Source organism: Rhamphochromis sp. 'chilingali' (assembly GCF_963969265.1).
Source record: "Rhamphochromis sp. 'chilingali' genome assembly, chromosome: 2".
Taxonomy (NCBI): Eukaryota; Metazoa; Chordata; class Actinopteri; order Cichliformes; family Cichlidae; genus Rhamphochromis; species Rhamphochromis sp. 'chilingali'.
The window spans coordinates 52920640-52945607 of record NC_137930.1 but is presented as its reverse complement, the minus strand read 5'-3'; the positions used below and the strand labels follow the sequence as shown (position 1 = coordinate 52945607).

Genomic DNA, 24968 nt, shown 5'->3' with positions numbered 1-24968 from the left:
ACCCCTGATTAGACACAGTGTCAGCCAAAAGTTTCCTGGATGAGGAACCGAGGCAGAACAGTACACTGTATATTAACAATTTGTGCATTAGACACAGTTCAATAAATTGCATTTTTTGGGATACAGTGTGTGGAGAGATATTTGCAGACAGTGACACTAAGATGACAAACATCTGAAATATGGGAAAGTCTGGTGGTTCCTGATTGCATTATTGCTTTTGTGCTCAGCCGGTGTTGTGCCAAAAAGTGATTTCCAATGTTTCCGTGTTTTGTTTTGTTTTAAATCTTTGCTTATCGGCTGTAGTCAACAGGAGTTGTGAAGGGGTTGTATAAAAAAAGAAGGTAAAGGAATTATATGTTTTTTGTTCTCTGTGTTCTACATTATAGTCAGTCAAAAGCTACAATCAAAAAAAAATGATTGCAGCTTCTACAATGTGTCAGGAATGTTCTTTCTGGCTCAAAATGACTCATAAGACTCATAAGTATCTCATAAGATACATTTGACACAAAATAGATCAACATTTTAAATATTTACGGATTCTTTGTTTTTTGTTTTGTTTTTTGGCAAAAACCAGAGTACACTTTCTATCACGACACTGGGATTTGGTCTACATCTTTGGTGGACTTTTTCATGTTGCATCACAAGTAGCAACTTCTGCTTCCAAAAATGAAAAATACCAAGGCTTCAAAATAGGTCCAAAACCCATTGCTCTGTCCGTCTTTTATATACAGTCTATGCTTTGAATCCACAAAATGGATTTTAAAAATGTGCTACACAAATAAATACATATGTCCTATTATTCTGCATTACTAAAGAACCACAACATATACAATATATATTTATTTTTATATATACATATATAAATGTGTGTGTGTGTGTCCTTTATTATTTTCATTTATCTGTAATAATCATAACCCTTCGCCTACATATCCCAGAATTCCCCGGCGTTGTTTATTTAGGCGAAACCTCAGCTGCTCAGACTCTGCACAGGGTTGCACGGTGTGTGTGGTAGTACTCGTAGTAATGCAGTCCTTTCGATTTTTGTTGCTTTGCTTCAAAATGAAAACCATGCTCGGCTAAATCTGCGTTGCTGAGAGAGACAAAAACAGGAACATGAAATGGAGATCACACGGGCCAGACCGTCCTTGTATGGAGAAATCGGTAAGTAGCTTAGAGTTGGTGACTAACAGTAACCGAGACAGCCGTTTCAATAAGGAGTCTGGCGGTTATTTTCCCGATGATGCCAGCAGATCCTAGATTTATTAGCTTTTCATTGCCCTCCTTTCATCTTTCTTTGACGATACTGATTAAGGCTAGCCTTAAGCCAGCATGGTATCTTAAACTGGTTGACGTTCGTCTGAGAGCATGACGTCGCGCTTTAAGCTCGTTGCTGAAACCAGCAGGCATTGAACTGCCTGTTGTGCAACTAGTTCAGCAGTGGATCGCACACCTCACACCATGTAAGACAAATACATGTGCTATTCAGGTGGGTTGGGCCCTGCTGCACACGTGCAGAGCACTAGTGTCATTTGTGTTTAGGTTGTGCGAAACCACTTTCTCCCACTTTGTCATGTTCCCAAACCTCTTCTCCTTTCTGCGCATTTGTCATCCCTTTATGTTATTTAATGGGTAACTCTATACAAAGTTGTCTTGACATGGGATTAAGAGCTGCATGTTTTATGAGGAGAAGAAACACTCTGGCTTTTCTTTTAGAAAGAAGTAGTATAAACGCTCATACATCCCCTCAACCCCCTTCCCTTGACTGTGAATAGATGCTCTTAGGTTTTGTTTGGTTTCACATCTTTGCAGCACACGGCCTTGGATTCTGGACAGACCGGTCAGCAGTGCACGAGGCTGCTGCACAAGGCAGGGCCTTCCAGTTGCAGCAGCTGATCGAGGGAGGTGCCGCAGTTAACATAGTGGCTGTGGACTCCATCACCCCCCTGCACGAGGCCTGTATACAGGGACAGGCCCAGTGTGTTAGACTGCTGCTGGATGCTGGCGCACAGGTGAGGAGGTTTTGTGGTGCTACCTGACTTCGGCACATCACTAGAGAATCAAGCACAGTTGGTGGCTTAGGTGGTAGCTCAACATGGTGCATGTGTGCTGTCATTACGGCCCTGTCCTTCAGGTGGATGCTCGTAACATCGATGGTAGCACGCCGCTGTGTGATGCGTGTGCAGCTGGAAGTCTGGATTGCGTCAAGCTGCTGCTGGAGTATGGAGCAACTGTAAATCCTCCCCTGTTCACCTTCTCACCTCTTCATGAAGCCTGCATGGGAGGTGTGTGTTTTCCAACACAACATTGTGCATAATCATATTTTAAGCCATGTCAGTTGATTAAAATACACTATACTGCCAAATGTATTCAGTCACCCTTCAAAATCATTGAATTCAGGTGTTCCAATCACTTTCGTGGTCATAGGTGTATAAAATCAAGAAGCTAGGCATGCAGACTGCTTCTATAAACATTTGTGAAAGAATGGGTCACTCTCAGGAGCTCAGTGAATTTGAGTGTGGCACCCTGATAGGATGCCACCTGTGCAACAAGTCCAATCGTGAAATATCCTCGCTACCAAACATTCAGCAGTCAACTGTAGTGGTATAATAAATAAGTGGAAGCAACTCAGCCACAAAGTGGTAAGGCCCGTAAAAATCGCAGAGCAGGGTCAGCGGATGCTGAAGCGCATAGTGCGCAGAGGTCGGCAACTTTCTGCAGAGTCAGTCGCTATAGACCTCCAAATTTCATGTGTTCTTCAGATTAGCTCAAGAACATGGTGTAGAGAGCTTCATGCAATGGTTTTCGACCCCAGTTGGGTGTCGGCCCTACCTGTTGCGACATGACTGCGCACCAGTGCGCAAAGCAAGGTCCATAAAGACATGAATGAGCCAGTTTGGCGTGGAAGAACTTGACTGGTCTGTACAGAGTCCTGACCTCAACATGATAAAAGGCATTTGGGAAGAATTCGAGTGGAGACAGTGAGCCAGGCTTCATGTGTCTCTCACAAATGCACTTCTGGAAGAATGGTCAAAAGTTCCCATAGACACCTAAACCTTATGGAAAGCTTTCCCAGAAGACTTGAATGGTTATAGCTGCAAAGGGTGGGCTGACATTATATTAAACCCCATGGATTAGGAACGGGATGTAACTCGAATTCAAATTGGGTGTGAAGGCAGATGAGCCAACACTTTTGGCAAGATGGTCTCTCTAGTGGAGAAACAGTGCAGCTGTATTGTAACAGAGACCTTTATGGCTCCGGTGGTGAATACAATGGGAATCAGTGTACTTAAAGCTGTAGCTCCACCTGCACAAATCCTCTCCATTGTATTTAAAACAAAAAACCAAAAAACTAGACGAGCAGGTTCACCGACTCTCGCTGACCAGTGTTAAGACAGACGGTGATTGTGGGCGCAGCTTTGCAATGATGTAAATGTCTACGTGACTGAAACTGCATCCAGGGCCTGGGGCTTGGTGCTTGGTTTGTGACATACTCGTTTTACAATAATGACTACAAAAGTGACACAGAGATGTTTGTTTGTTTATTTTTTTGTTCTTGTGGAATTTACTATGTTCCCGGTCCATCTGTCATAGAATCACCAAAGCTTCAGATAGCACACCACACAGCCCAAGTCAAAAAGATAACCGTATGCATGCACAGCTTCACCTGTTAAAGATATATAGTTCATATGGATCGGAATGACTGGAACATGTAGGACAAAATTATTTGGAAAGCAGTCCTGGGAAAAAAGTCTTTGTGCCGACCTTCAGGTTCTCTGTAGAAAGATGGAAGGATGCAGAACAAACCACTTACAGACTGTCACCTTGAGTTTCACAACTATTTTCAGCTTAATATTTATAAGAAAAAAGTTCTTAAAGTCCAGCTGTGATTCTCTTAATGGCATTACACATGGTTACAAATGCATTGAGAGGGACACCGAAAAGGACTAATTCTTCTGATACTAATAATTATTGCTGCCAAAAATTCCAAATGTACCTACCTGCATCGCCAACATTTGCTCAACTGCAGAACTTTTTAGGTTTATACAACTGGAATTAGTTATTTTCTGTGTTTGTTTTTTTTGTAAATATCAGGGAATTCAGATTGTGTTCAGCTCATGATCAATCAAGGAGCTCACATGGAGGCCCATGACTGCCACTATGGGACACCGCTCCATGTAGCCTGTGCCAGGCAACATTATGACTGCGCCAAAGTTCTCCTCAACGCAGGTGAGTCCAGAAGCCTGTACCACAAAGCAGGATTTGAGCTTTTCAGGGAAATTTCAGGGTGGTTCACTTATTACCAGGTTATATCGCCATGCTAACTTAACCTGTGAACCTGAATTCTCTGAGAATAGCATCACATTAGTGGAAGATTCATCAATCAGACCTGTGTGCTCATATAGTAGGAGGGCCTAAATTTTGTAATTTTTACTTTATTTTATGGTATATCTTTTTTTGTTTCCCTGATGGATTCACAAAATCTATAATGAGTATAGATTATTGAATCCAACTTTATTTCTTGACATTTTTCCAGTTATTTTTAAGGTTCTGTAGCTTTAGCAGTAATCTGTCGTTCTACAACAGAGCACCTCTTTGTACTTATGGACTTTATATCACATTTGCACAGATTAAGCCAGTGTTTGGATTCTATTTTTATATTTATTCTTTACTCGCAGACCATTAAACACCACTGGGACTGCAACTCTCTCTTACACATTAGTTTAATGAAATTCGTTAATGTGACTAAGTCTTGGGCTATTCCTTATTTCTTTATATTTTTCTGCCAATTAGGCGGATATTCGTGTACTATCTTTTTGTAAAGTGGTCTTAAACAATAGTTCTCCAGGCTTGCCAAAGACCTTTCAAAGTGTTTCTTTGGATATTGGTTGCTTTTTCACTCATATTCAGCCCAGTCCTTGTGTCTGACCTTTTTTATGGGAATATTTTCTTGCTTAAACCACTGAACACTATGAATCATTCAAGCGTAAAAAAGACGAAACAGTGTCCAGTTAGCCCTGAAAACTTTGGTATCTTTAAGGACTTTGTTACTGGCACATTGTTGGGTAAAACGAATCTGTGTCAAATGCTAAAGATAAAAGTTTGACAGACATAATATAGTATTTCGGATGTGAGAGATGCATCTGGCCTTTCAGGTGATCAATTTTTTCAAATTGGGGGCAACAAGTCTTATGGAGTGATAATTCCAAATTGGTAATTTTTGGTTTGAATCATGAACATATACAGAGGAGGTCAGGAGAGAGGCATGACAGTGTCTACAACCATCTGTAAAACACGGTGGAGGCTGTGTCACGGTTTGGGTTTGCATTTCAGCCAGTGTTGTTGGAGATTGTTTTGAACTTGATGGATTTATCAATGCAATAAATTACCATCAGATTTTTAGCTCACACAGCTACTTTGTTTGCTCTTGATGTATTATTACTTTAGTATAGTTGCCTCTCTGTAAAAATGAGCTGACTGGCTGCCTGTCCATAACAAGGTTCGTGTGACTGCATATCTTGTCGATATTAAGATTAAGCGAATTCAAATCACTGAAAAGGATATCTGGCGTTTCCTCTGCGCACCACGGCTAATGAAATTTACAGTTATGATGTACTATTCAGTCATCATGGATTAGAGATAATTTAGTGTGATATGCTGTCTTATCTGTGCTTCTTTAAAAAAGGAAAAGGACTAATAAGCTGTTTTTAGAGCAGAAACAAAACATGCTGCATTACTTAGTAATGACAGCATTATTATAACCATGATATCATGGCTTGTTCCATAATAAAATCTCTTGTACATGGCATGTATGTAACTCTCAGTCTAAAACTTAAAATGGCATTTTTAAACTTTTTCTGAATAAGACGAAAAATAATTTTCTGTACAGTCAAGTTTTACCTTCACAGCTTAACCACAAACAGGACACGTATTTCTAAACATCTAAACACAGGAAGTTGACTTCTCTTCATTGTTATGCGTAGCACTTTAGACTTTGAGCGTGGACCTCGTCTTTCAGTATCCTCTATTAATAATTGTATCAGTGGATCCATCCACAGTTTCACTGTTCCAACGTCTGTCAGTAGTAGCAGCTACAAGCATACCCCACTGGATCTGAAGCTTCCTCTCTTATCTGTACAGAGAGCTAGCTCAAGTCGGTTTTTTTTATAATACATTTAGGCTAAAAAGGTCAGCAAACAGCATTGATAGTAATGGACTTACTGAAAAGGACCTGCAGCCATTACCAGGATATATGTATATAATATATTTTTTTACTGTAATATTTGGTGTCAAATATATTTCTTGCTTTATAAAGTGATTATGATGTTTATAATTTCTATTAAAAACACAACCTTGGGCATCAGCAGCGCTTTCCTCTCTCTTAGAAGTTTGTTTTCCTTTTTGAAAGGGGCAAACGTGAATGCTGCCAAGCTCCACGAGACAGCTCTTCATCACGCAGCCAAGGCAAAAAACACAGATTTGATTGAGTTGCTTGTGGAGTTTGGGGGGAATGTGTACGCCACGGATAACCTGAACAAGAAACCTATCCACTACACCACTCTGGGATCCCCATCGTATCTCTGCCTCGAGTTCTTTGAGAGTGAGTATCCACCTAGAGTACATCCTGTTTATTTTAGTCCATCAAGAACACTAGTGACGCATAACTTGAGATGGCTTTTTCTGTCTTAGAATACCCCCTGAGTTTACAGCAGATCAGCAGGGTGGCAGTGAGGAGGATTCTCGGCACAAGAGCGCATAAAGTTGTTTCTAGGCTGGACTTGCCTAATCGTATCATAAGCTTCCTGTCTTACATTCCGGCTCCAGTCATTGAAATTTAATCGCTGGTTGCAACGGCTGTTCCTGTGGCCCTTTCTTCTGAAAATCATGTGACAGGATGTTTGAGCTGACAGTGATACCACACAGATGTCTTAACATTTCCCAAACTAGATGGGTGTATAGATTTTTATTTTATTTTATTTTTTTCAGTTAAATACAATGACTTTTTGTCTAAGCAAACTGAAAATGGGATTTTTTTTTTTTTTTAAGGTCATAGCTACAGCAACAAATTATTCTGACAAACGGAAAGAAAACCCTGCAGTATTTAGCCTTGACGTTTGACGTAGTTGGCAAACCTTAGCCTCTGCATCAAATGAATGTTAGGTCAAATGTTTTTTTTTTTTTAAATGCCCTTTTCCTCTAATTTGCTCCACCCAATACCGAGAAAAATCTCCGCACCTTCTAGTGTTTAGGGCTTTGTTCCTTGGTAGGTTGTGCACAATTTAGGCAAGCAATTTGCTGCTCTGTGCGAAGACCGAAAGATTAATTTTTGCCTTTTAAGGCCATGCACAGCAAGTGTCAACCTTACACAGGGGGTTTCCATATTTTAGATGTCCTTTGAGAACTGTGGTGGTGTGTGCCGACTTGTCTGGCACATTCCCGGTGTGTATTTGTTGCAACAGGCCAAGTTCCACCTTTTAATATCCATTATTAGTAGTTTTGAATTCATGTACTCCCCCCCCCCCCCCCCCCCCCCCCCCAACCCCCACCCCATACTGATACCAAGTCCTGAAATGGTATCAGTATCGGAGCGCACCTGTGTGTATTCAGAGGCTTTGGGAGCACCACTCATCATTTCACATTTCTTGGAATAATTTGTGTTGATATAACACCGTTTGCTTTGTGGAGTTTGAGATGACAAGTATTTATTTTTAATGTAAATTTGTACATAATACAGATGGTTCTACCTCTATCAAATCTGTGTAAATAAATACCAGATGACTACCACATGAATTTAAAAATAACTTGGTGTTGTTTTAATTGGACTTCAAGCGTCATTTAAAAAAAATTTTTTTTTAAACACCCACAAAACTGTTTTAGATTTACAGGTACTTCATTTCCTTTAGGAATTGACAGACTGCGTGAAATGAATGGAAAGTTCCACTGGAAAAAAAACAACTTAAAAAACATCCACTTGAAAAAACAACAACAAACCCCTATAGTTCCCTAATGGGTTTGGGAACCAAGCTTCACCAGTTGGCAATGCTTAGCTGGAAATGATCTGAAATTGCGTTTTCAGGAACTAATATTGTGAAAGGTTATACAGGGAGTGCAGAATTATTAGGCAAGTTGTATTTTTGAGGAATAATTTTATTATTGAACAACAACCATGTTCTCAATGATCCCAAAAAACTCATTAATATCAAAGCTGAATGTTTTTGGAAGTAGTTTTTAGTTTTAGCTATTTTAGGGGGATATCTGTGTGTGCAGGTGACTATTACTGTGCATAATTATTAGGCAACTTAACAAAAAACAAATATATACCCATTTCAATTATTTATTTTTACCAGTGAAACCAATATAACATCTCCACATTCACAAATATACATTTCTGACATTCAAAAACAAAACAAAAACAAATCAGCGACCAATATAGCCACCTTTCTTTGCAAGGACACTCAAAAGCCTGCCATCCATGGATTCTGTCAGTGTTTTGATCTGTTCACCATCAACATTGCGTGCAGCAGCAACCACAGCCTCCCAGACACTGTTCAGAGAGGTGTACTGTTTTCCCTCCTTGTAAATCTCACATTTGATGATGGACCACAGGTTCTCAATGCGGTTCAGATCAGGTGAACAAGGAGGCCATGTCATTAGTTTTTCTTCTTTTATACCTTTTCTTGCCAGCCACGCTGTGGAGTACTTGGACGCGTGTGATGGAGCATTGTCCTGCATGAAAATCATGTTTTTCTTGAAGGATGCAGACTTCTTCCTGTACCACTGCTTGAAGAAGGTGTCTTCCAGAAACTGGCAGTAGGACTGGGAGTTGAGCTTGACTCCATCCTCAACCCGAAAAGGCCCCACAAGCTCATCTTTGATGATACCAGCCCAAACCAGTACTCCACCTCCACCTTGCTGGCGTCTGAGTCGGACTGGAGCTCTCTGCCCTTTACCAATCCAGCCACGGGCCCATCCATCTGGCCCATCAAGACTCACTCTCAAGGTTTGGAGGCCTATCTCCACCCACCACCACTTCCCCTGCCAGTGGCGGACTCCCTCAGGTGTCGGTGCGTTGGTGGTTCTTTGTGTCTGGGGGTGGGCGTCCGGGTACACACCGGCTCACTCCTTGGCGGCCGCTTATCGGGGCCTGGAGCCTGGGGCTCGCTCGGGCCACTTCGGAGGCGGGGTGCCCCCGGCCTCTCGGCCTGGGGCTCGGTCACTCAGGCACAGCTGGCTGCCGGCGGAGCTCACGGGCGCGTCACTGCAACTCCCCCTGGCTTCTGCTCCGCGGCTGCTGAGTGAGCCCTCATCTGGGACTCTCCTCAGCTCTTACTGGGACAGTGGCGCGGCTGCCCCTCTGTTGGTCTTCCTTGGTCTCTTGTGTTCTGGGGGCCTCTGGATGTCTGGAGTTTTGATCTCCTCCATACCTGCTTCATACCCTGGAGGACGGGGCTGTGGCCCCCCCACACTCCCTAGCAGATCGTTACATGGAGAAACCTTTGGAATGCAAGCATGCTGATCCACACAGGTGTACACACGGGTGTTCACAGACGCGGACTACAGCTTTCTTGGCTGCTGCCTCAAAGCACATTGTGCGCTGTCTATCTTGCGTGCTGCACAATATCGTTTATTATTTAGTATCTACTGATATCTACTGCTAGCTAGTTTATTGTGATGGTGCCGTTTTTTTTATTATGTTGCTCTTTGTTGTTTGCTTTCTCTTCTGTTTTTTTTCTCCATACAGGTGACCCAGGTGTTTTTTTTTGTTTTTGTTTTTGTTTTTTTTTTGTTTCTTTTCCTTTCTTCCCCCCCTTCTCACTGTCTCTTCTCCCCTTTGGTTTTCTTTCTCTCCCTCTCTTTCTTTCATTCTTTCTCCCTGTCCTATCCCCCAGTCATGTCTGTCCCGTTTGTAGGAACTGAAAATAAAATAAATTCATAATTATAATAAAGGTCAATCAAATGGACCAATATGGCAAGGCCATGATGATCCACTTGGTAAAATAAATCCGCTTGGCATCTTTCTTGGCCTTAAGACAACAATTCTGATGGCTAAAGATCCAAACGGGACACAAAAAAAAAAAGAAAAAAAAAAGACTCACTCTCATTTCATCAGTCCATAAAACCTTAGAAAAACCAGTCTTGAGATATTTCTTGGCCCAGTCTTGACGTTTCAGCTTGTGTGTCTTGTTCAGTGGTGGTCGTCTTTCAGCCTTTCTTACCTTGGCCATGTCTCTGAGTATTGCACACCTTGTGCTTTTGGGCACTCCAGTGATGTTGCAGCTCTGAAATATGGCCAAACTGGTGGCAAGTGGCATCTTGGCAGCTGCACGCTTGACTTTTCTCAGTTCATGGGCAGTTATTTTGCGCCTTAGTTTTTCCACACGCTTCTTGCGACCCTGTTGACTATTTTGAATGAAACGCTTGATTGTTCGATGATCACGCTTCAGGCGCTTTGCAATTTTGAGACTGCTGCATCCCTCTGCAAGATATCTCACCATTTTTGACTTTTCCGAGCCTGTCAAGTCCTTCTTTTGACCCATTTTGCCAAAGGAAAGGATGTTGCCTAATAATTATGCACACCTGATATAGGGTGTTGATGTCATTAGACCACACCCCTTCTCATTACAGAGATGCACATCACCTAATATGCTTAATTGGTAGTAGGCTTTCGAGGCTATACAGCTTGGAGTAAGACAACATGCATGAAGAGGATGATGTGGACAAAATACTCATTTGCCTAATAATTCTGCACTCCCTGTATATACACTCAACAAAAATATAAACGCAACACCTTTGTTACTGCTCCCATTCCCCATGGGATGGACGTAGAGACCTAAAATTCATTCCAGATACACAATATAACCATCCCTCCCAAACAGTGGTCACAAATCAGTCCAAATGTGTGGTAGTGGGCACATCTGCTATATTGAGATAATCCATCCCACCTCACAGGTGTGCCACATCAGGATGCTGATCTGACATCATGAGTAGTGCACAGGTGTACCTCAGACTGCCCACAACAAAAGGCCACCCTGGAATGTGCAGTTTTGTCTCACAGCAAAATGCCACAGATGCCACAAGCAATGAGGGAGCGTGCAATTGGCATGCTGACAGCAGGAATGTCAACCAGATCTGTCGCCTGTGCATTGAATGTTCATTTCTCAACCATGAGCCGTCTCCACAGGCGTTTCAGAGAATATGGCAGCACATCCAACCGGCCTCACAACCGCAGACCTCGTGTAACCACACCAGCCCAGGACCTCCACATCCAGCAGGTTCACCTCCAAGATCGTCTGAGACCAGCCACCCAGACAGCTGCTGGAACAATTGGTTTGCACAACCAAACGTCCCTGAGACGGTTTCTGACAGTTTGCACAACCAAACAATTTCTGCACAAACTGTCAGAAACCGTCTCAGGGACGTTTGGTTGTGCAAACCAATTGTTCCAGCAGCTGTCTGGGTGGCTGGTCTCAGACGATCTTGGAGGTGAACCTGCTGGATGTGGAGGTCCTGGGCTGGTGTGGTTACACGAGGTCTGCGGTTGTGAGGCCGGTTGGATGTGCTGCCATATTCTCTGAAACGCCTGTGGAGACGGCTCATGGTTGAGAAATGAACATTCAATGCACAGGCGACAGATCTGGTTGACATTCCTGCTGTCAGCATGCCAATTGCACGCTCCCTCATTGCTTGTGGCATCTGTGGCATTTTGCTGTGAGACAAAACTGCACATTCCAGGGTGGCCTTTTGTTGTGGGCAGTCTGAGGTACACCTGTGCACTACTCATGATGTCAGATCAGCATCCTGATGTGGCACACCTGTGAGGTGGGATGGATTATCTCAATATAGCAGATGTGCCCACTACCACACATTTGGACTGATTTGTGACCACTGTTTGGGAGGGATGGTTATATTGTGTATCTGGAATGAATTTTAGGTCTCTACGTCCATCCCATGGGGAATGGGAGCAGTAACAAAGGTGTTGCGTTTATATTTTTGTTGAGTGTAGATTGCATCTTTCAGTCACATAGCAGACTCAAGTACATCATTGGTATCTTAACATGGAAACTTTTTGAAAGACATATTTTCTTAATGGCAGTTTATTGGTTTATGTGCAAAACTGTTTAAAATGGGCTCAACCAAAACACGTCCTTTCAAAATGGCACAACTGCAGATAAACAACGTGTAGGTGGTTGGACAGCAATCGTTCGAATAGCACCCTATCCCTTTAAGTCAGTCAGACTCTAGGGTGGGACAAAAAGTGAATGATTAAATGTGACCATAAAGCACAAAGGAAAAGTCCTCTCTGCAGCCCTTCTGAAGGGTTGCTCTGATAACATGGTTTTTATTCTGGTGAAGACTAGAAAAGCAGCCTGAAATGAACCTGAAACCTACACCTACGCTCAGACAATAAAAGCATTCATTATGCCTGACTTGCACTAAAGCATGACTGAACATGAGCTTGTGTTACAGAGCAGCATGGGTAACAAGTACAAAGCAGCTAATATTCACTGTAAAATCCTTCCTTTTTTTTTTTTTTTTTTTTTAACCAACTGTTTTTACAGCAAAGATTAGTACAAATACAAAGTATGTTGTCTGTGGACTGAGCCAAAAACTCAGCTGGTGTAGTCACAACTTGCTTGGTGGAAAGTTTGGTCGTCAGTGATAAACAAATATATATTACTAACAACAAAGATGACATGTGAACGTTCATCTGGAGGATGTAAAAACCAGAATGTGGAAAAACTAGAACAATTGCCGTGAGATGGAGAGATGTTAGCAACCAAACATGCAAACAGTGAGCAGGAAGTGAAAAGAAAAACCAAAACGTTAACTGTAACCTCAGTGCATCTGGAGACAGCTCAGTTAGGGCCAAAGTGTCAATGCGAATTAATGTCCTTACCCACAGTTTGAGTATTTTAAGCTCGCCGTGACACCACAGCTTCTTCCTGGCTGGACGTGCCTTGTTTTTGTAAGTTTACTCTCTAACTTAAGAGAGTACAGTAACCTGCAAAATTGGTTTCTTTCTGCTCAACAATACCAGCATGTTCTTCACTCTGGAGATGGTCAACACACGCCAACAACTGCATGATGGTGATGACGTTTAGTGAGCTGTCACGGTCTTCTGAATCCAGAACTGATAGTTCCAAAGTTAAGCGACAGGATTAGAAGAAACGTTTTTGTGAACCCTTTAGAATCAGCTGCATTTCTACTCTGATTATTAATAAATGTGGTCTGATCTTCATCCAAGACACATTAATAGATGTGTTTGGGTTTTTTTATTTTTTATTTTTATTTTATCACACTGAATAATAAGAATAAGAGTCTGGGTTTGAAAGTGCATATGAATGAATTTGTGACCAAAAGATGAATTGGTTGGAACCTTGCCTCAAGCACAACTTTCACAGGACCTCAGAAGAACCATTTTAGAGGTTCATAAAGCTCAGAAAAGAATACAAAAGCAATTCTAGAGCCCAGTCCAGGATGTCCATCAGTCTGCATTAAGACACAATGTCTCATTCATAAGGTGTTACTGCTCTCCCTGGGAACTAACATCTTGCAAAGATTATACCAACAAAAAGACACGTAGTCCTGAAAAAGGTGATGAAGCAGCCAAAGTGACAGGAGAACATTGCAATAGCAAAAAATACCAAATAATAATCAGGTAATAGAACGAAAATAAGAAAACATAAACCAAAACGGTGCCGCCTAAGATCAAAGGCTAACTGGATGATCTGGAAAGCATCAGGTATTCTTTGAACATATGTACGTTATACTTACTGGGAAGCATGGCAGAGGAACCATCAGGGTTTGAGCTTATTTGCTTTCCTGATGCATGAATGCACTGAAACTGGGGGGAACAATGAATGGTGACTATAAGGGCAGCAATACCTGACATAAAACCGGCGGAGCACACAAATGAATGGACAGCAGAAGGGTTGCAAAAGAAGAAATTCATGTTTTGGAACGAACAAACCAGAGTCGTGACCTCAACCCAATTTGTAATGTTGTAGCGCGATCAGAAGAGGGCTTGTGAATCTCGTCATAAACTGAAACTGATGCATTTTTATTTTTTTTTTAGGAGGAGGAAATGTGCAAGTTATAAACGGTTGCAGGAAACATCCCCTGTTCTCGCTGTACAGTTTTTTCCAACCTGGACTGTTAATGTTCAATCTGTGTGCTTAAAGATTTGAACAAACATTTGAGTGTTAGTTCAGTCAGACCGGTTTTTCTTAATTGCGACTTAATAAAGATTAATACAATGACCCCCTAAAGCTGTGGATATCCTTTTACCTTCAGCAGACAGTTAACAGTGAGTCATTATTTAATGAAAGGTTTAGTCCTGAGCATTCAAAACTTTTTCCACTTCCCCAAGCCGGCCATTTTATCTTACCCAAACCTCAGCAGCTGTGTTCAAGGGGAAGCAGGTGTTTGCCGTGTAGGCTTGTGTTATCAGGGCAACGGTCAAGTCAAATAAAAGGAGGCGTGACAGCTTATCCTTAAGCTTTGCGCAGACTCCTGCTTTCATAACTCTCCCAGAAAGAGTACATGACGCTCAACATTGGCAGTTGTAAGCATCTTTGAGGAAGAGGGTTTCGGTTAGGCTGTGGTGAAGCATCTCATGCTGGTGACACATTATCAGCTATAAATACTACTGATCAAAAGCTGTATAAGAGGCCCCCCAAGGGTTTTAGTGGAAGTAAAATGTCTGCAGATAAAGCTGCTGTGTGGCCGTCTAATCGAATTGAAACAAAACATCCATCAACAGAAATTCCAATGATCCTTCGAGCATATAAAAATGAAAAAGAACTTAAGAAAGTCTTTCAGGTTCCTGTTTTTAAAATAGTGAGTGAAGAATCGGTTTAACGAGATAGAGGAAGTTGGCAATGCGATGAGCTGTTCTCTGACTCTTTATGACAATATATTTGAAATACGCTTTGTACTGACGCTTGTTTCCCTGAATGCTATGAATACATCTAAGTTTTGCAGTGATGCTCTTTTCGATGACTGTTTAATACTGAATATTGACGTACACCTTATCTAGAGTCACACTGTGTCAGTTGTATGTTTTACAGTGAAAACAAACGCAACAACAGATATTGAGGTAAAATTTTCATACATGTAAATCAGGCTTTGCAGGTGTGTAAAGACGTCATTTTCAATTTTTGGATTTGGCCTGAAGAGCTACGATGGGCATTTCACAGCAATTAAAACAAAACAAAAGTCAAACTTGCCTCTGAACTCAAAAGGATTTATCCATAACCTGTCTTTTTTTACATTTCGCCTTTTCCAGTTTGATATATTTGAACAAAAACACATGAACAAACGTGCTAAGAGTCGTTTTTTGAACACTAATTGGAAAGAAACCAGTGTCTAGTTTTTTTAAGCTTCTGTTTGCTTTAAAAGTGTTGCAACACTGTTGAACTGCCCCGTTAACAATAAAGGGAAGTGACTGAGAACTCAAAGTACAATCAAGAGGATCTTAGTAACCTGCAATAAAAAGTCTCAAACTCAGTTTTACTAAATGTTTTATTTTTTTCCTTTTTGATTAACAAATTTCCTCTGAATATGTGATGAATTCTTGATGTCCCTCCTTCCCCCTTAAAAACAATTCTTTATACATCTGTGGTCAGTGCTCTCACACGTGTTCTGCTCCCTATCTTGACACTGATCTGAAACACTTTGAGCCTTGTTTCCTTGGTAGACAGTTTCTTGGTCCCTTATCTTGGCACAGATGACACTTAAAACGGACAGCTTCACACTTGTTGCTCGTGCTATAGACACACAGTCACATCCTGATCATAGCACAAGACAGAGACGGTTTAAAAAAACAAAAAAAAAAACAGCCTTAACCAAAAACCAAAGCTGAAAAAGTTTTCAAAGCAACAAGACAGAAAACTCTGCTTTACAGCTGCTGTAAACACATATGCAAATAGCACGCTTTTTTTTTTTTGTAAACTAATTACACATTTTTAAGGGCTACAGTTGGATTAACATTTGGACGGTGATGATTGGAGAAGCCTTTTCAGTGCAGATGGATAAAAAAAAATGTGACTAAACAGGACACACGTCAAATACATGTAAGAGGAACCCTCTAAATAGCTACACTCCAGTTTCCTTCCTCTTCAGTGATCCCTGTAACTTCTGGTCCAGTCTGGTTTTGGAGAGCGTCTGAGGCCTCAGTTTGGGGCCAGAGACAGGAGGAGGACAGTTCTCATTTTCCTCTTCGTCACAGACTGTGGTTGAGGACACAGAGGAGTGGCTTTTTGCTGGGATGGTTTCCCCCCGCTGAACTCTAGCTGGAGCCCCCTGCTGTTGGGACATGGCGGTTCGGAGGCAGTTGAGCCACTGCTGCTTGTGGTAGACGTCACTCACATGCAGTGTGTGGGTCTGGCCGTGAGAAGGATCCAGAGAGCTCACGCGGAAAACATTCTTAGCTAGAGAAGAAGAGAATAAAAGTGGCAGTCAGAAAAATAATACTGATGCTTTGAAGCTACAGGATTCTGGAAAATCCTTTTTAATGACACTCAAAAAAGAAAAAAAAAATTCTTCGCCAGTTCATTCAGCATTATAAACACCAGTCCTATAAGAATCCATAATCTCCCACCTCACCCAACCTCCTCTGCATGTTTCTTCTAAAGAGTAAGTCAACACAATGGTACAGACAACTTGTGAGCAAATACAAAAAGGGCCGCCAGTCGTGGCAAGCCAAGTGTGAATTATAACATGACTCAGCAGGTTCACTCTGGTGTGCAGTGTGCTTTAACCCCGTAAAGCCCAAACTATTAAATATTACCAGAGAACTCGAGTGTTTATTGAACTTACAGACCAGTTAATTTATTTTGTTAAATAAATATTAATTAACATCACTAATAATTATGAAAAAGAATATCAATTAAAAATAAAGAACGCCCATCAATGGATGTTTTTGGAGTATGTTGTGTGGTTTAACATATCAGTCCAAAATTTCCCATCAAAAACTGGTAAAATGGATAAAACCTGACGTAAGGATGAACATGTGTAATTAGGTCATATCAGGTTAGTGTGACTGTGTATTGCTGCTCTTGGCTTCACCATTTTAGCGAAAAGCATACTTTGGAAGTGGACCACTACTAAGCCCCCCCTTCTTCTAGCAGGAGAATATGACTGAGGTTTGTAAATGAAAGTTGGCGAGAGAAGAAGCAAGACGCAGCTACTGACTGGATTCATGCATCCATGCATGCTGAATATTTGTGGAGTTACAACTAAGACATTTTCAGTTATAAAGGTATTAGTTTTACTATAAAAGATGCATTTCTAATAATTTAGTCTACAAAAATTAAGCACAGAAAAAGAAAGCGTCCAAAGTGACATCTTATAATTGTTTTGTCTAACTGATGGTCTAAAACCCCAAAACTCCTCATGTTTACACTGATATGAACTCCCGTCTATTATTGAAGCCATCAGAAGTCAACCCACCTTTCTCTCCATTGGTGAAAGCCCCTCTGAAGGACCCGCCCATGCGGATCTCTCCATCCTGCAGGTCCTCCATGGCCAAGTCTCGAACAGGGATGGGCTGTCGATACACCTGGAAGCAGCTCCTCTCGTTGCGTGTCACCGGCCGAGTCAGAACGAGCAGCTCAGAGAAGAGGAACACGTGCAGCCTCTGAAGCAGCACAGTAACAGAGCGTGAAACTTCAAAACGACACGAACGGCGTGCAGCTACTGTAACAGCGAGAAGAAGCATCCATTCTTACCGAGCCGCTCTTGTTCCTCAGCTCGCCGTGACACAGAAGTGTCTTACACTTATCTATGAGGGGGTCCCGCTGCTTATCGTCCAGAAACTCCAGTTTGTCAATGTAATACTGGCACTCAGACTCCCCCTTTCTCACGTTGATATCGGACAGGATCTCCTGGATTATAGTGATCTGGATAATAAAAAGTTATCATAAAATGATGGTGTATTTTATTTGCAACAAACATGCAAATTGCCAGATTATGTGGCACGCAGGTAACGTACTGCTGTCTCCAGACTGGTCACGTCTGGGTGATCGGGAGGAGTGTGTCTGAGGATCTCTCGCAGCAGCAGCGGGTATTTTACCAGACGTGAACGAGGGATGTCAAGGAAGCTCCAGAGGTCCAACTTCCTGCTGAAGGGTGACTCCAAACAGCGCTGCAGGAAATCCTGCACCCGCCTGTCCTGCTTTTTCTGGTCCAGCAGGGCTTTGGCGGCAAGCTGGTTGCTGCAGTAGTTTTTGTAGGCATTCAGACGGGGCAGCTGAGAGAAAAACAGTCGGAGGCAAAACATTTACACGGTGCACTTTTCATGTCGTTAAAAAAAAAAAAGAAAAGAAAGAAAATATCCAAAGGCTGCTTGTCGGATTAGTTTTTTAAAAGGATTTTCAGTTTCCTCAAAAGCATCTTAAATATGAATATTAGCTGATGGCAGGCTGTGAAGTTTCAGTCAGCATCATCAGTTCTAAAGTAAACGTGATCTCTACTGCCACCATATGAAGACTATTGTTAAAAAAAAAAGGTAAAATTAGAGTGAGAGAATAAATTAAATAAGAATCTGCAACCAATTTACTCATGCAACATTAAATATACAAATTATTGTCATGTACAGCCAACTATTAAAAAAAATGATATAATAAGTACCAATTCTAGCAAATAATATTTTAACTTTAGTGAGTTTAGCAAGAATTTTTATAATATAATATTTGTATTAAAATGTCCTAACTTGGCAAAGCCTTATAGGATAAACATCCACTAAATACACTCACTGCTAAATTAATGAGGTACAAATTATGGGCTCTTTTGTAGCACAGATTTAATAAAGTGCTGGAAACACTTATGATAACAATCATACAGTTGCTGCATATTTGTTGGCTACACATCCACAACAATAATCTCCTGGTCAAACGAATCCAATTTGAGCCGATCTGAGCTTTGTGGTGTGACTTGACATGTTTTCCAGCTGGATGGGCATATAGTCATAAAAGGATAGCCATGGTCAGCAACAATACTCAAGTAGGCTGTGGTGTTTAAACAGTGTTCAATTGATACTAAGGCAACCAAAGTGTGCCACAAAAATATTCCAACACCATTATACCACCACCACCAGCCTAAACCGGTGATACAAGGCAGGATGGATCCATGCTTTTATTTTGAAATTGAGACTCGTCAGACCGGTCAACATTTTTCCAATCTTCTGATGTCTAATTTTGGTAAGTCGTGTGAACTGGGATCAGTTTTCTGCTCTTAGCTGACAGGATTGGCACCTAGTGTGGTCTTCTGCTGTTGTAGACCATCTGCTTCAAGGTTTTACTGTAGCTGCAATGAATGGCTAAGTTACTTTTGGCTTCCTATGAGCTCAAAGCAGTCTTGCCCTCTCTTCTGACCTCCAAACTTCTCCAGAGTGGTCACATCTGGGTGATCAATGCAGTGCTTCTGAAAATCGTCTTGACCGTGTCTACTGGGCTAAATGCACTGATTTGATACCAAGTGAGTGGCCGATTAGATATCTGTGTTATCAAGGTGAGTGTATATTCTCAGGATAATGTTACTGTATTCATACCCAGTCTATCACTATCTGCCCGATCTGTGCTACTGTTCCATCAGAGCCAGTTCCCTCCGTCAGCTTCACCAATAACTCTGCAGAATGTTAAAAAAAGAGAGAGAAAAAAAGAGACACATTTGTTAGCGAAAAACAAACAGCTTCCAGTTTTATATCCAAGTTAGCGAGAGCTCACCTTCGTGTAGAGGGATATATGCATCCAAGTCGCCAAAGATGTGAGCCAGCTCCTCCTCTGTCATGATGGAAAGCTTTAGCATCGGATCGTGGTACGCCTAAACACAAAAGCAGCAGTTTGAGTAAAAAAGGAAGCTGAAATTAAGCTTCTATTTTTACTCAAATATTCTACTAACCTTTCGGGCAAGTTGAAGATCTTCGATGAGGTCCTGCTCTCCCCTGTACAGTTCATAAATTGCCTGAGAATAAAACAAATGCCGGAGAGGTTACTTTCTCAGCTCTCAGCACATTTAAGATCCTGCTCCTGACTTAAGGCTGAGCTGCACAACCTCTTGTCTCTTGATCTCTTTTGTTGAGAACGTGCTCTTCTGATGGACGTCCAGCGTCTCCGACCACAGCGTGCTGTTTCTCCGTTTCGTGGGGGTTGGACCTGAAGCTTTGCTGCCAGCTTTGAGGGACATCCCTGGTGACTTGGTATCACGTGATGACATTGACTACAAAAAAACAAAGGCTGTTGTTATTGAAGATGGTACGGGGTAAGTGTTGTTTTTAAGTGTCACAGCACAGCGCTCACCTGGATGGTCTGACCAAAGCGCCGCACTGCTCCATTCTTTGAAGGAGATATCAAGTTGACGAGGGATGAAACTTTGGCAAGTGATCTGACACGCTTGTTACTGGGTTCCTAAAAAAAGAAAAATACAATTATAATAAACTAAAACTGTAGGATTTATTTATAATTGAAGCTATTGGCATTTTTAAATAGCCTCACACACAATTTACTCATATTCCTTTCATCTATCTTCTTAAATGCTCTATTTAGCAACAGCAGTAAAACACCTGGATGACATGAAACTGATCTGCTCTCTTAACAGTTTCAGTTTAGTCTCAGGACTGTTTGCTGTGCAGATGTATTTATGTTGCACTTAGATCTACAGTCTGACTATGTGATCTCCAGTGAAACACACACTGAGAAGTTATATCCATGAACAAAGTGTCTGCTTGGTTAGATCTCTTCTTGTACTTCATACGGTTCTCCTACACATTTGAGGGAGAATTTCAGCTTTCTCAGCTCTTCCTTTCAAATATCCGAGTAGAGGAACTTTGCTCCTGCTTCTACAGCACAGAAACATAGTGTAAATGCTACGGTGATGTGCTGAACTGAACCCTGAATTTATGACAATCACAGCACCAAGAGACGCACTGCTTGTATACTCTTTCACAGTTATTTCCTCAGCCGGTCTGAGGCATAGCAGGATTATCCTCAGCCTGCATGATTCAGGCTGTCTGTGATGACAACCCGAGTCATGCAGAAGGATTAAAGTTTATGGTAGAGATGCATTCAGGTGCAGAAAGGAGGCTTTCCGACTCTCACCTTGAGGTCGAAGCTGGACAGGCTGACGGTATCATCCTCCTTCTCTTTGCGCTTTCTTTTCTGCAGCAACAAAACACAAGATAGCGGTTACTTTTAAAGACCCGATGAGTGTTTAAACAACAGATTTAAAGCAGCATCTCTTATATGAACATAACAACGACAACAGTCCAAAATGTTATCCTGCTACCCATGACCAGATGCAATACGTATATGGGGGTTTCCTGTCTCAGATTGGGACTTTGACGGGAGACTACCCATGGCAGTGTTCTCTGTCGACACACAATGAGTCCATGTTGTGTTATTATTTGGGTGAAAAGTATGCATTTCTCCATTATTTGTGACAGGTGTAAAAATAAGCCGCAGCACAACTTTACTAAAAATTGAACTAGCCTTTTACAGGCTCAAACCTTATGGAGAACTACTAGAACTGATTTCACATTCTTGAATGTTAAAAACACAGTCGTCCCCCCCCCCCCCCCCGTGTATATTGGTACAGAACGTCTCCCTTCTCCGTCTGGATGTAACACTCCCTTTTATCTCCTAGAGCATTTACTTCCGAGCATTCAAACCGCGGACAGTACAAAAGTTCAACCCTTTCAGAATCAAAACACTGGAGGGTGGTTGGCTGATCTGGTATCTGTGTAAAATGTGCAGGTGCGGACAAAGCCAGGGGGGCTGACGCACACTGTGTGCTTGATTTTTTTCTTCTTAAATGTTATTACTGTGATGCTCGTGATTTTTAATGCTGGATAAAATCACCAAAAAACCTCTCAGGCAAAGGTTTTGGAAAACCATACAAGCCATATAAGACATGGATCAAGAGAGCTGTTCAGTTTACAAAGAGATAATTGTGTGAGGGCCTGATCGCTGTAATAAAACATGATGCCGTTGCATATCAAACATGAACTCACTAGGCTGAAATCCCACGGAGTCCCAGGAGTGAGGAAGGTGAAGGAGCTGCCTCTCTGCAGTGGTGGTCTGTGGGAAATTAAACAAATCATGTTTGGCCTTGCACAATGAAAACACATTTATAGCATGGTCGTTACACAATGGCAGCTTTTCATTTTCTGGTATCTTATCAACATGGTCAGCAACAATATGCGAGGCTTACAGTATAACATGGAAGCATTTTTGTTACCCTTTACGTTGCAGTTATGTTTCAAATATGTGCTCTGGGATGACTGAGGCACAACAAAGCCATTTAAGGAGCTGTGCGGTTCTGTTGTGCTACTTGTCAATTTTGGCGACAAAACAATGAAACTACACAGTTTCTGTCAGGGTCAAGGCCAAGGGGCAGCTGCACCCACTACTGCAAAATCCCACTAACAGTGCTCATGACTCTGAGGAATGAGTAGAACCAGTACTGTAAAAGTTTTGTTGAGAGTCATGAGATCTGATTTACTGACATCACGTTAACCATTGTTAACAGTCACCACTTTCTGGGAAAAAACAGTTGGAGCCAATCACATTTTTTGAAATCCGTATCTGATATTATACGGTTTGCATTTTTTGAAAGTCCGCAAGTACAAATACAGGTGCAGTGCATGGCCATCAAATTAAAGCCACAGTACACTAATCAAAACGAAGCATTATAAAGCAGGGTGATCAAATAACAACAGTGTTTTATAACATAAACATCTATATAGTGTTTATAATGCACATATAATATTAGCCTTAAATGATTTGGGGAATGTTTTTTTTTTAATTAAGCCCAGTTTAATATTTAGAATGTAATGTTATGACCAAAAGATGTAACCTCATGAACTCGTGTGGGCTAACCTTAACCCACATGTATGTTGTTGGAGGGTGTATATGCAGTTGTTTTGGGTCACTTCTGTTTGGTGAGAATGACTCCCACGTAAGGAAAAAGGTCAAAAAATTTGGAGATTCACAGAAAGTGCATGTTGCAAGCCTCAATGAGATGTGCTGTATAAAGCGTAGACTAACTGCAGCTTTTGCAGTCTACCAAATGCACATATTGCAATTTCAACTTGAAAAAATTATTCAACCCTAAATGATACAACAAATAATGTTCTTTTTGCAAACTTTTGCACAGGTCTGATTACAACGTCTCTCCACCTGTAGTATTTTGATGGTAATTTGCAATAAAAGAAACGAACAACCTGTAAACAAAGTTTTGTTCCCTCCCCACAACAAATAAAGATGTATTTTACAGAGGATGACATTATTACAGCCCTAATATAAAGATGATGTCTACTGCACAGGAAACTGTACAAATCCTAAATCACACACACATATGCATGTAAAAATTAAATTTATTATCTCTTTATTAAAACAAGATAAGCAGACATATGTGTATTTTCAGTCGATTGGTTGGCTTCCGAGGTGCACTTGAAAGCACCTTTTGCCAGTTACAATACCAGCCCTGCCCGTCACAGTTGGCCGACCGGGTAATGGATAAAATGTTTGCTGTAGTATACTGTACTATATTGCAAAAGTTCTGTCGAATAAATAATTATGCTATCACCTTTTCGTAGCTACGTGCTTCTTAGAGCTGTTTCTCCGTAAGGTTTGAGGCGAGGGCTCCGCAGCGCTGATCATACTGGTCGTAGACGTCCTCGATGACACCCTGCGAAGTTTGTGTCTTTTGTTTTCCGTCGTGCTTCCGCTAAATTCTTCGTTTTCTTCCATTTCCCGTGGCTATACGTTGTGAGATGAGTTATACCCGAAATTATTTATGACTAAGCGAGGAAGATAGAAAAACCAAACGTATGAAAACTGGCCCTATACGTACAAAGAAAACAGAAGATCGATGACAACAGAAGACACAGCACGGCGGAAGTTTGAATATGGCGGATTCTTGGAAATGGACCAATCAGGATACGTCTCGGAGCTCCGCTGCTAGACTAGGTGGGAGGAGCCAGTCTGAGCTCGTCCGCGTTTCATAACGAAAGATAATGAAAACCTACGGTGGCTGGGAAGTGCAAATCGCAACAAATTAAAAAACCGCAACAAATAAAAAACAAACCACAACAAATTACAAAAAGCCCACAACAAATTACAAAAAGCCCACAACAAATTACAAAAAGCCCACAACAAAATACAAAAAGCCCACAACAAATTACAAAAAGCCCACAACAAATTACAAAAAGCCCACAACAAAATACAAAAAGCCCACAACAAATTACAAAAAGCCCACAACAAAATACAAAAAGCCCACAACAAATTACAAAAAGCCCACAACAAATTACAAAAAGCCCACAACAAAATACAAAAAGCCCACAACAAATTACAAAAAGCCCACAACAAAATACAAAAAGCCCACAACAAATTACAAAAAGCCCACAACAAAATACAAAAAGCCCACAACAAATTACAAAAAGCCCACAACAAATTACAAAAAGCCCACAACAAAATACAAAAAGCCCACAACAAATTACAAAAAGCCCACAACAAAATACAAAAAGCCCACAACAAATTAAAAATCCTTGACGGAAAGGGATTGTCTGAAATACCGGAAGTGACACAAGCGTGATGTCACGAGAGGGGGCGTGGTCAGGGTTTTTGGTTGAGGCGCCACATTTCTGGGCCGAACAAAGCGCTAGCACACGGATAACACCAGCTATGGTTCGTACTTGCTGTGCGGTCGGTTGTAAAGTTAGATCGCACGACCGGCAAGGGAATAAGGTTGAAAATGGTTTATCTTTTCATTCTTTCCCCACCTGGAAGCAACATGAGGCAGCTCATGTATCGGATGTTACCAAACGAAGGCGTCTAGCCTGGATAGCAGCTGTGAGACGAGCTGATATCAGTTCTCTTCCATCTCCAAATATCTGTTGGTGCTCCAGACATTTTCATTCCGGTAAGTTCTAAATATGTTCATATCTTTATAGCCTATTGTTTTATTTTCGA

General features: G+C 41.4%; 2 protein-coding genes across 3 annotated transcripts; one reads left to right on the top strand and one right to left on the bottom strand.

The window, feature by feature from the left end:
- Positions 1-972: 972 nt before the first annotated feature.
- On the top strand, positions 973-15951 carry asb13b (ankyrin repeat and SOCS box containing 13b). Of its 2 annotated transcripts, none has more exons than XM_080875055.1 (6): positions 973-1161; positions 1810-2009; positions 2132-2282; positions 4093-4227; positions 6407-6598; positions 14075-15951. In XM_080875055.1, exons 1-6 carry the CDS (start codon positions 1119-1121, stop codon positions 14176-14178), a joined length of 825 nt encoding a protein of 274 aa, XP_080731181.1. In that variant the 5' UTR covers positions 973-1118; the 3' UTR covers positions 14179-15951. The 2 variants fall into 2 exon arrangements, with proteins under 2 accessions (XP_080731181.1, XP_080731180.1); XM_080875054.1 differs by lacking the exon at positions 14075-15951 and adding an exon at positions 6688-7173.
- Positions 15505-23914, bottom strand: LOC308392150 (neuroepithelial cell-transforming gene 1 protein-like). The gene is made up of 12 exons (XM_080875053.1): positions 23584-23914; positions 22007-22073; positions 21096-21155; positions 20298-20405; positions 20053-20217; positions 19900-19962; positions 19725-19821; positions 19550-19626; positions 17993-18250; positions 17730-17900; positions 17452-17638; positions 15505-16430 (listed from the first exon to the last, which is right to left on the bottom strand). Exons 1-12 carry the CDS (start codon positions 23745-23747, stop codon positions 16096-16098), a joined length of 1752 nt encoding a protein of 583 aa, XP_080731179.1. The 5' UTR covers positions 23748-23914; the 3' UTR covers positions 15505-16095.
- Between the last annotated feature and the right edge of the window lie 1054 nt (positions 23915-24968).

What these genes read in the sequence shown, in the direction of transcription:
- asb13b (XM_080875054.1), top strand. Translation starts at nt 1,119, where the DNA reads ATGGAGATCACACGGGCCAGACCGTCCTTGTATGGAGAAATCG. An exon ending in TGCTGGATGCTGGCGCACAG is followed by an intron (nt 2,010 to 2,131) that starts GTGAGGAGGTTT and finishes CCTGTCCTTCAG; the next exon opens with GTGGATGCTCGTAACATCGA. An exon ending in TCATGAAGCCTGCATGGGAG is followed by an intron (nt 2,283 to 4,092) that starts GTGTGTGTTTTC and finishes TGTAAATATCAG; the next exon opens with GGAATTCAGATTGTGTTCAG.
- LOC308392150 (XM_080875053.1), bottom strand. Translation starts at nt 23,747, where the DNA reads ATGGAAGAAAACGAAGAATTTAGCGGAAGCACGACGGAAAACAAAAGA. An exon ending in ATCTTCAACTTGCCCGAAAG is followed by an intron (nt 19,822 to 19,899) that starts GTTAGTAGAATA and finishes TTTTGTGTTTAG; the next exon opens with GCGTACCACGATCCGATGCT. An exon ending in TGACCAGTCTGGAGACAGCA is followed by an intron (nt 17,901 to 17,992) that starts GTACGTTACCTG and finishes TTTATTATCCAG; the next exon opens with ATCACTATAATCCAGGAGAT.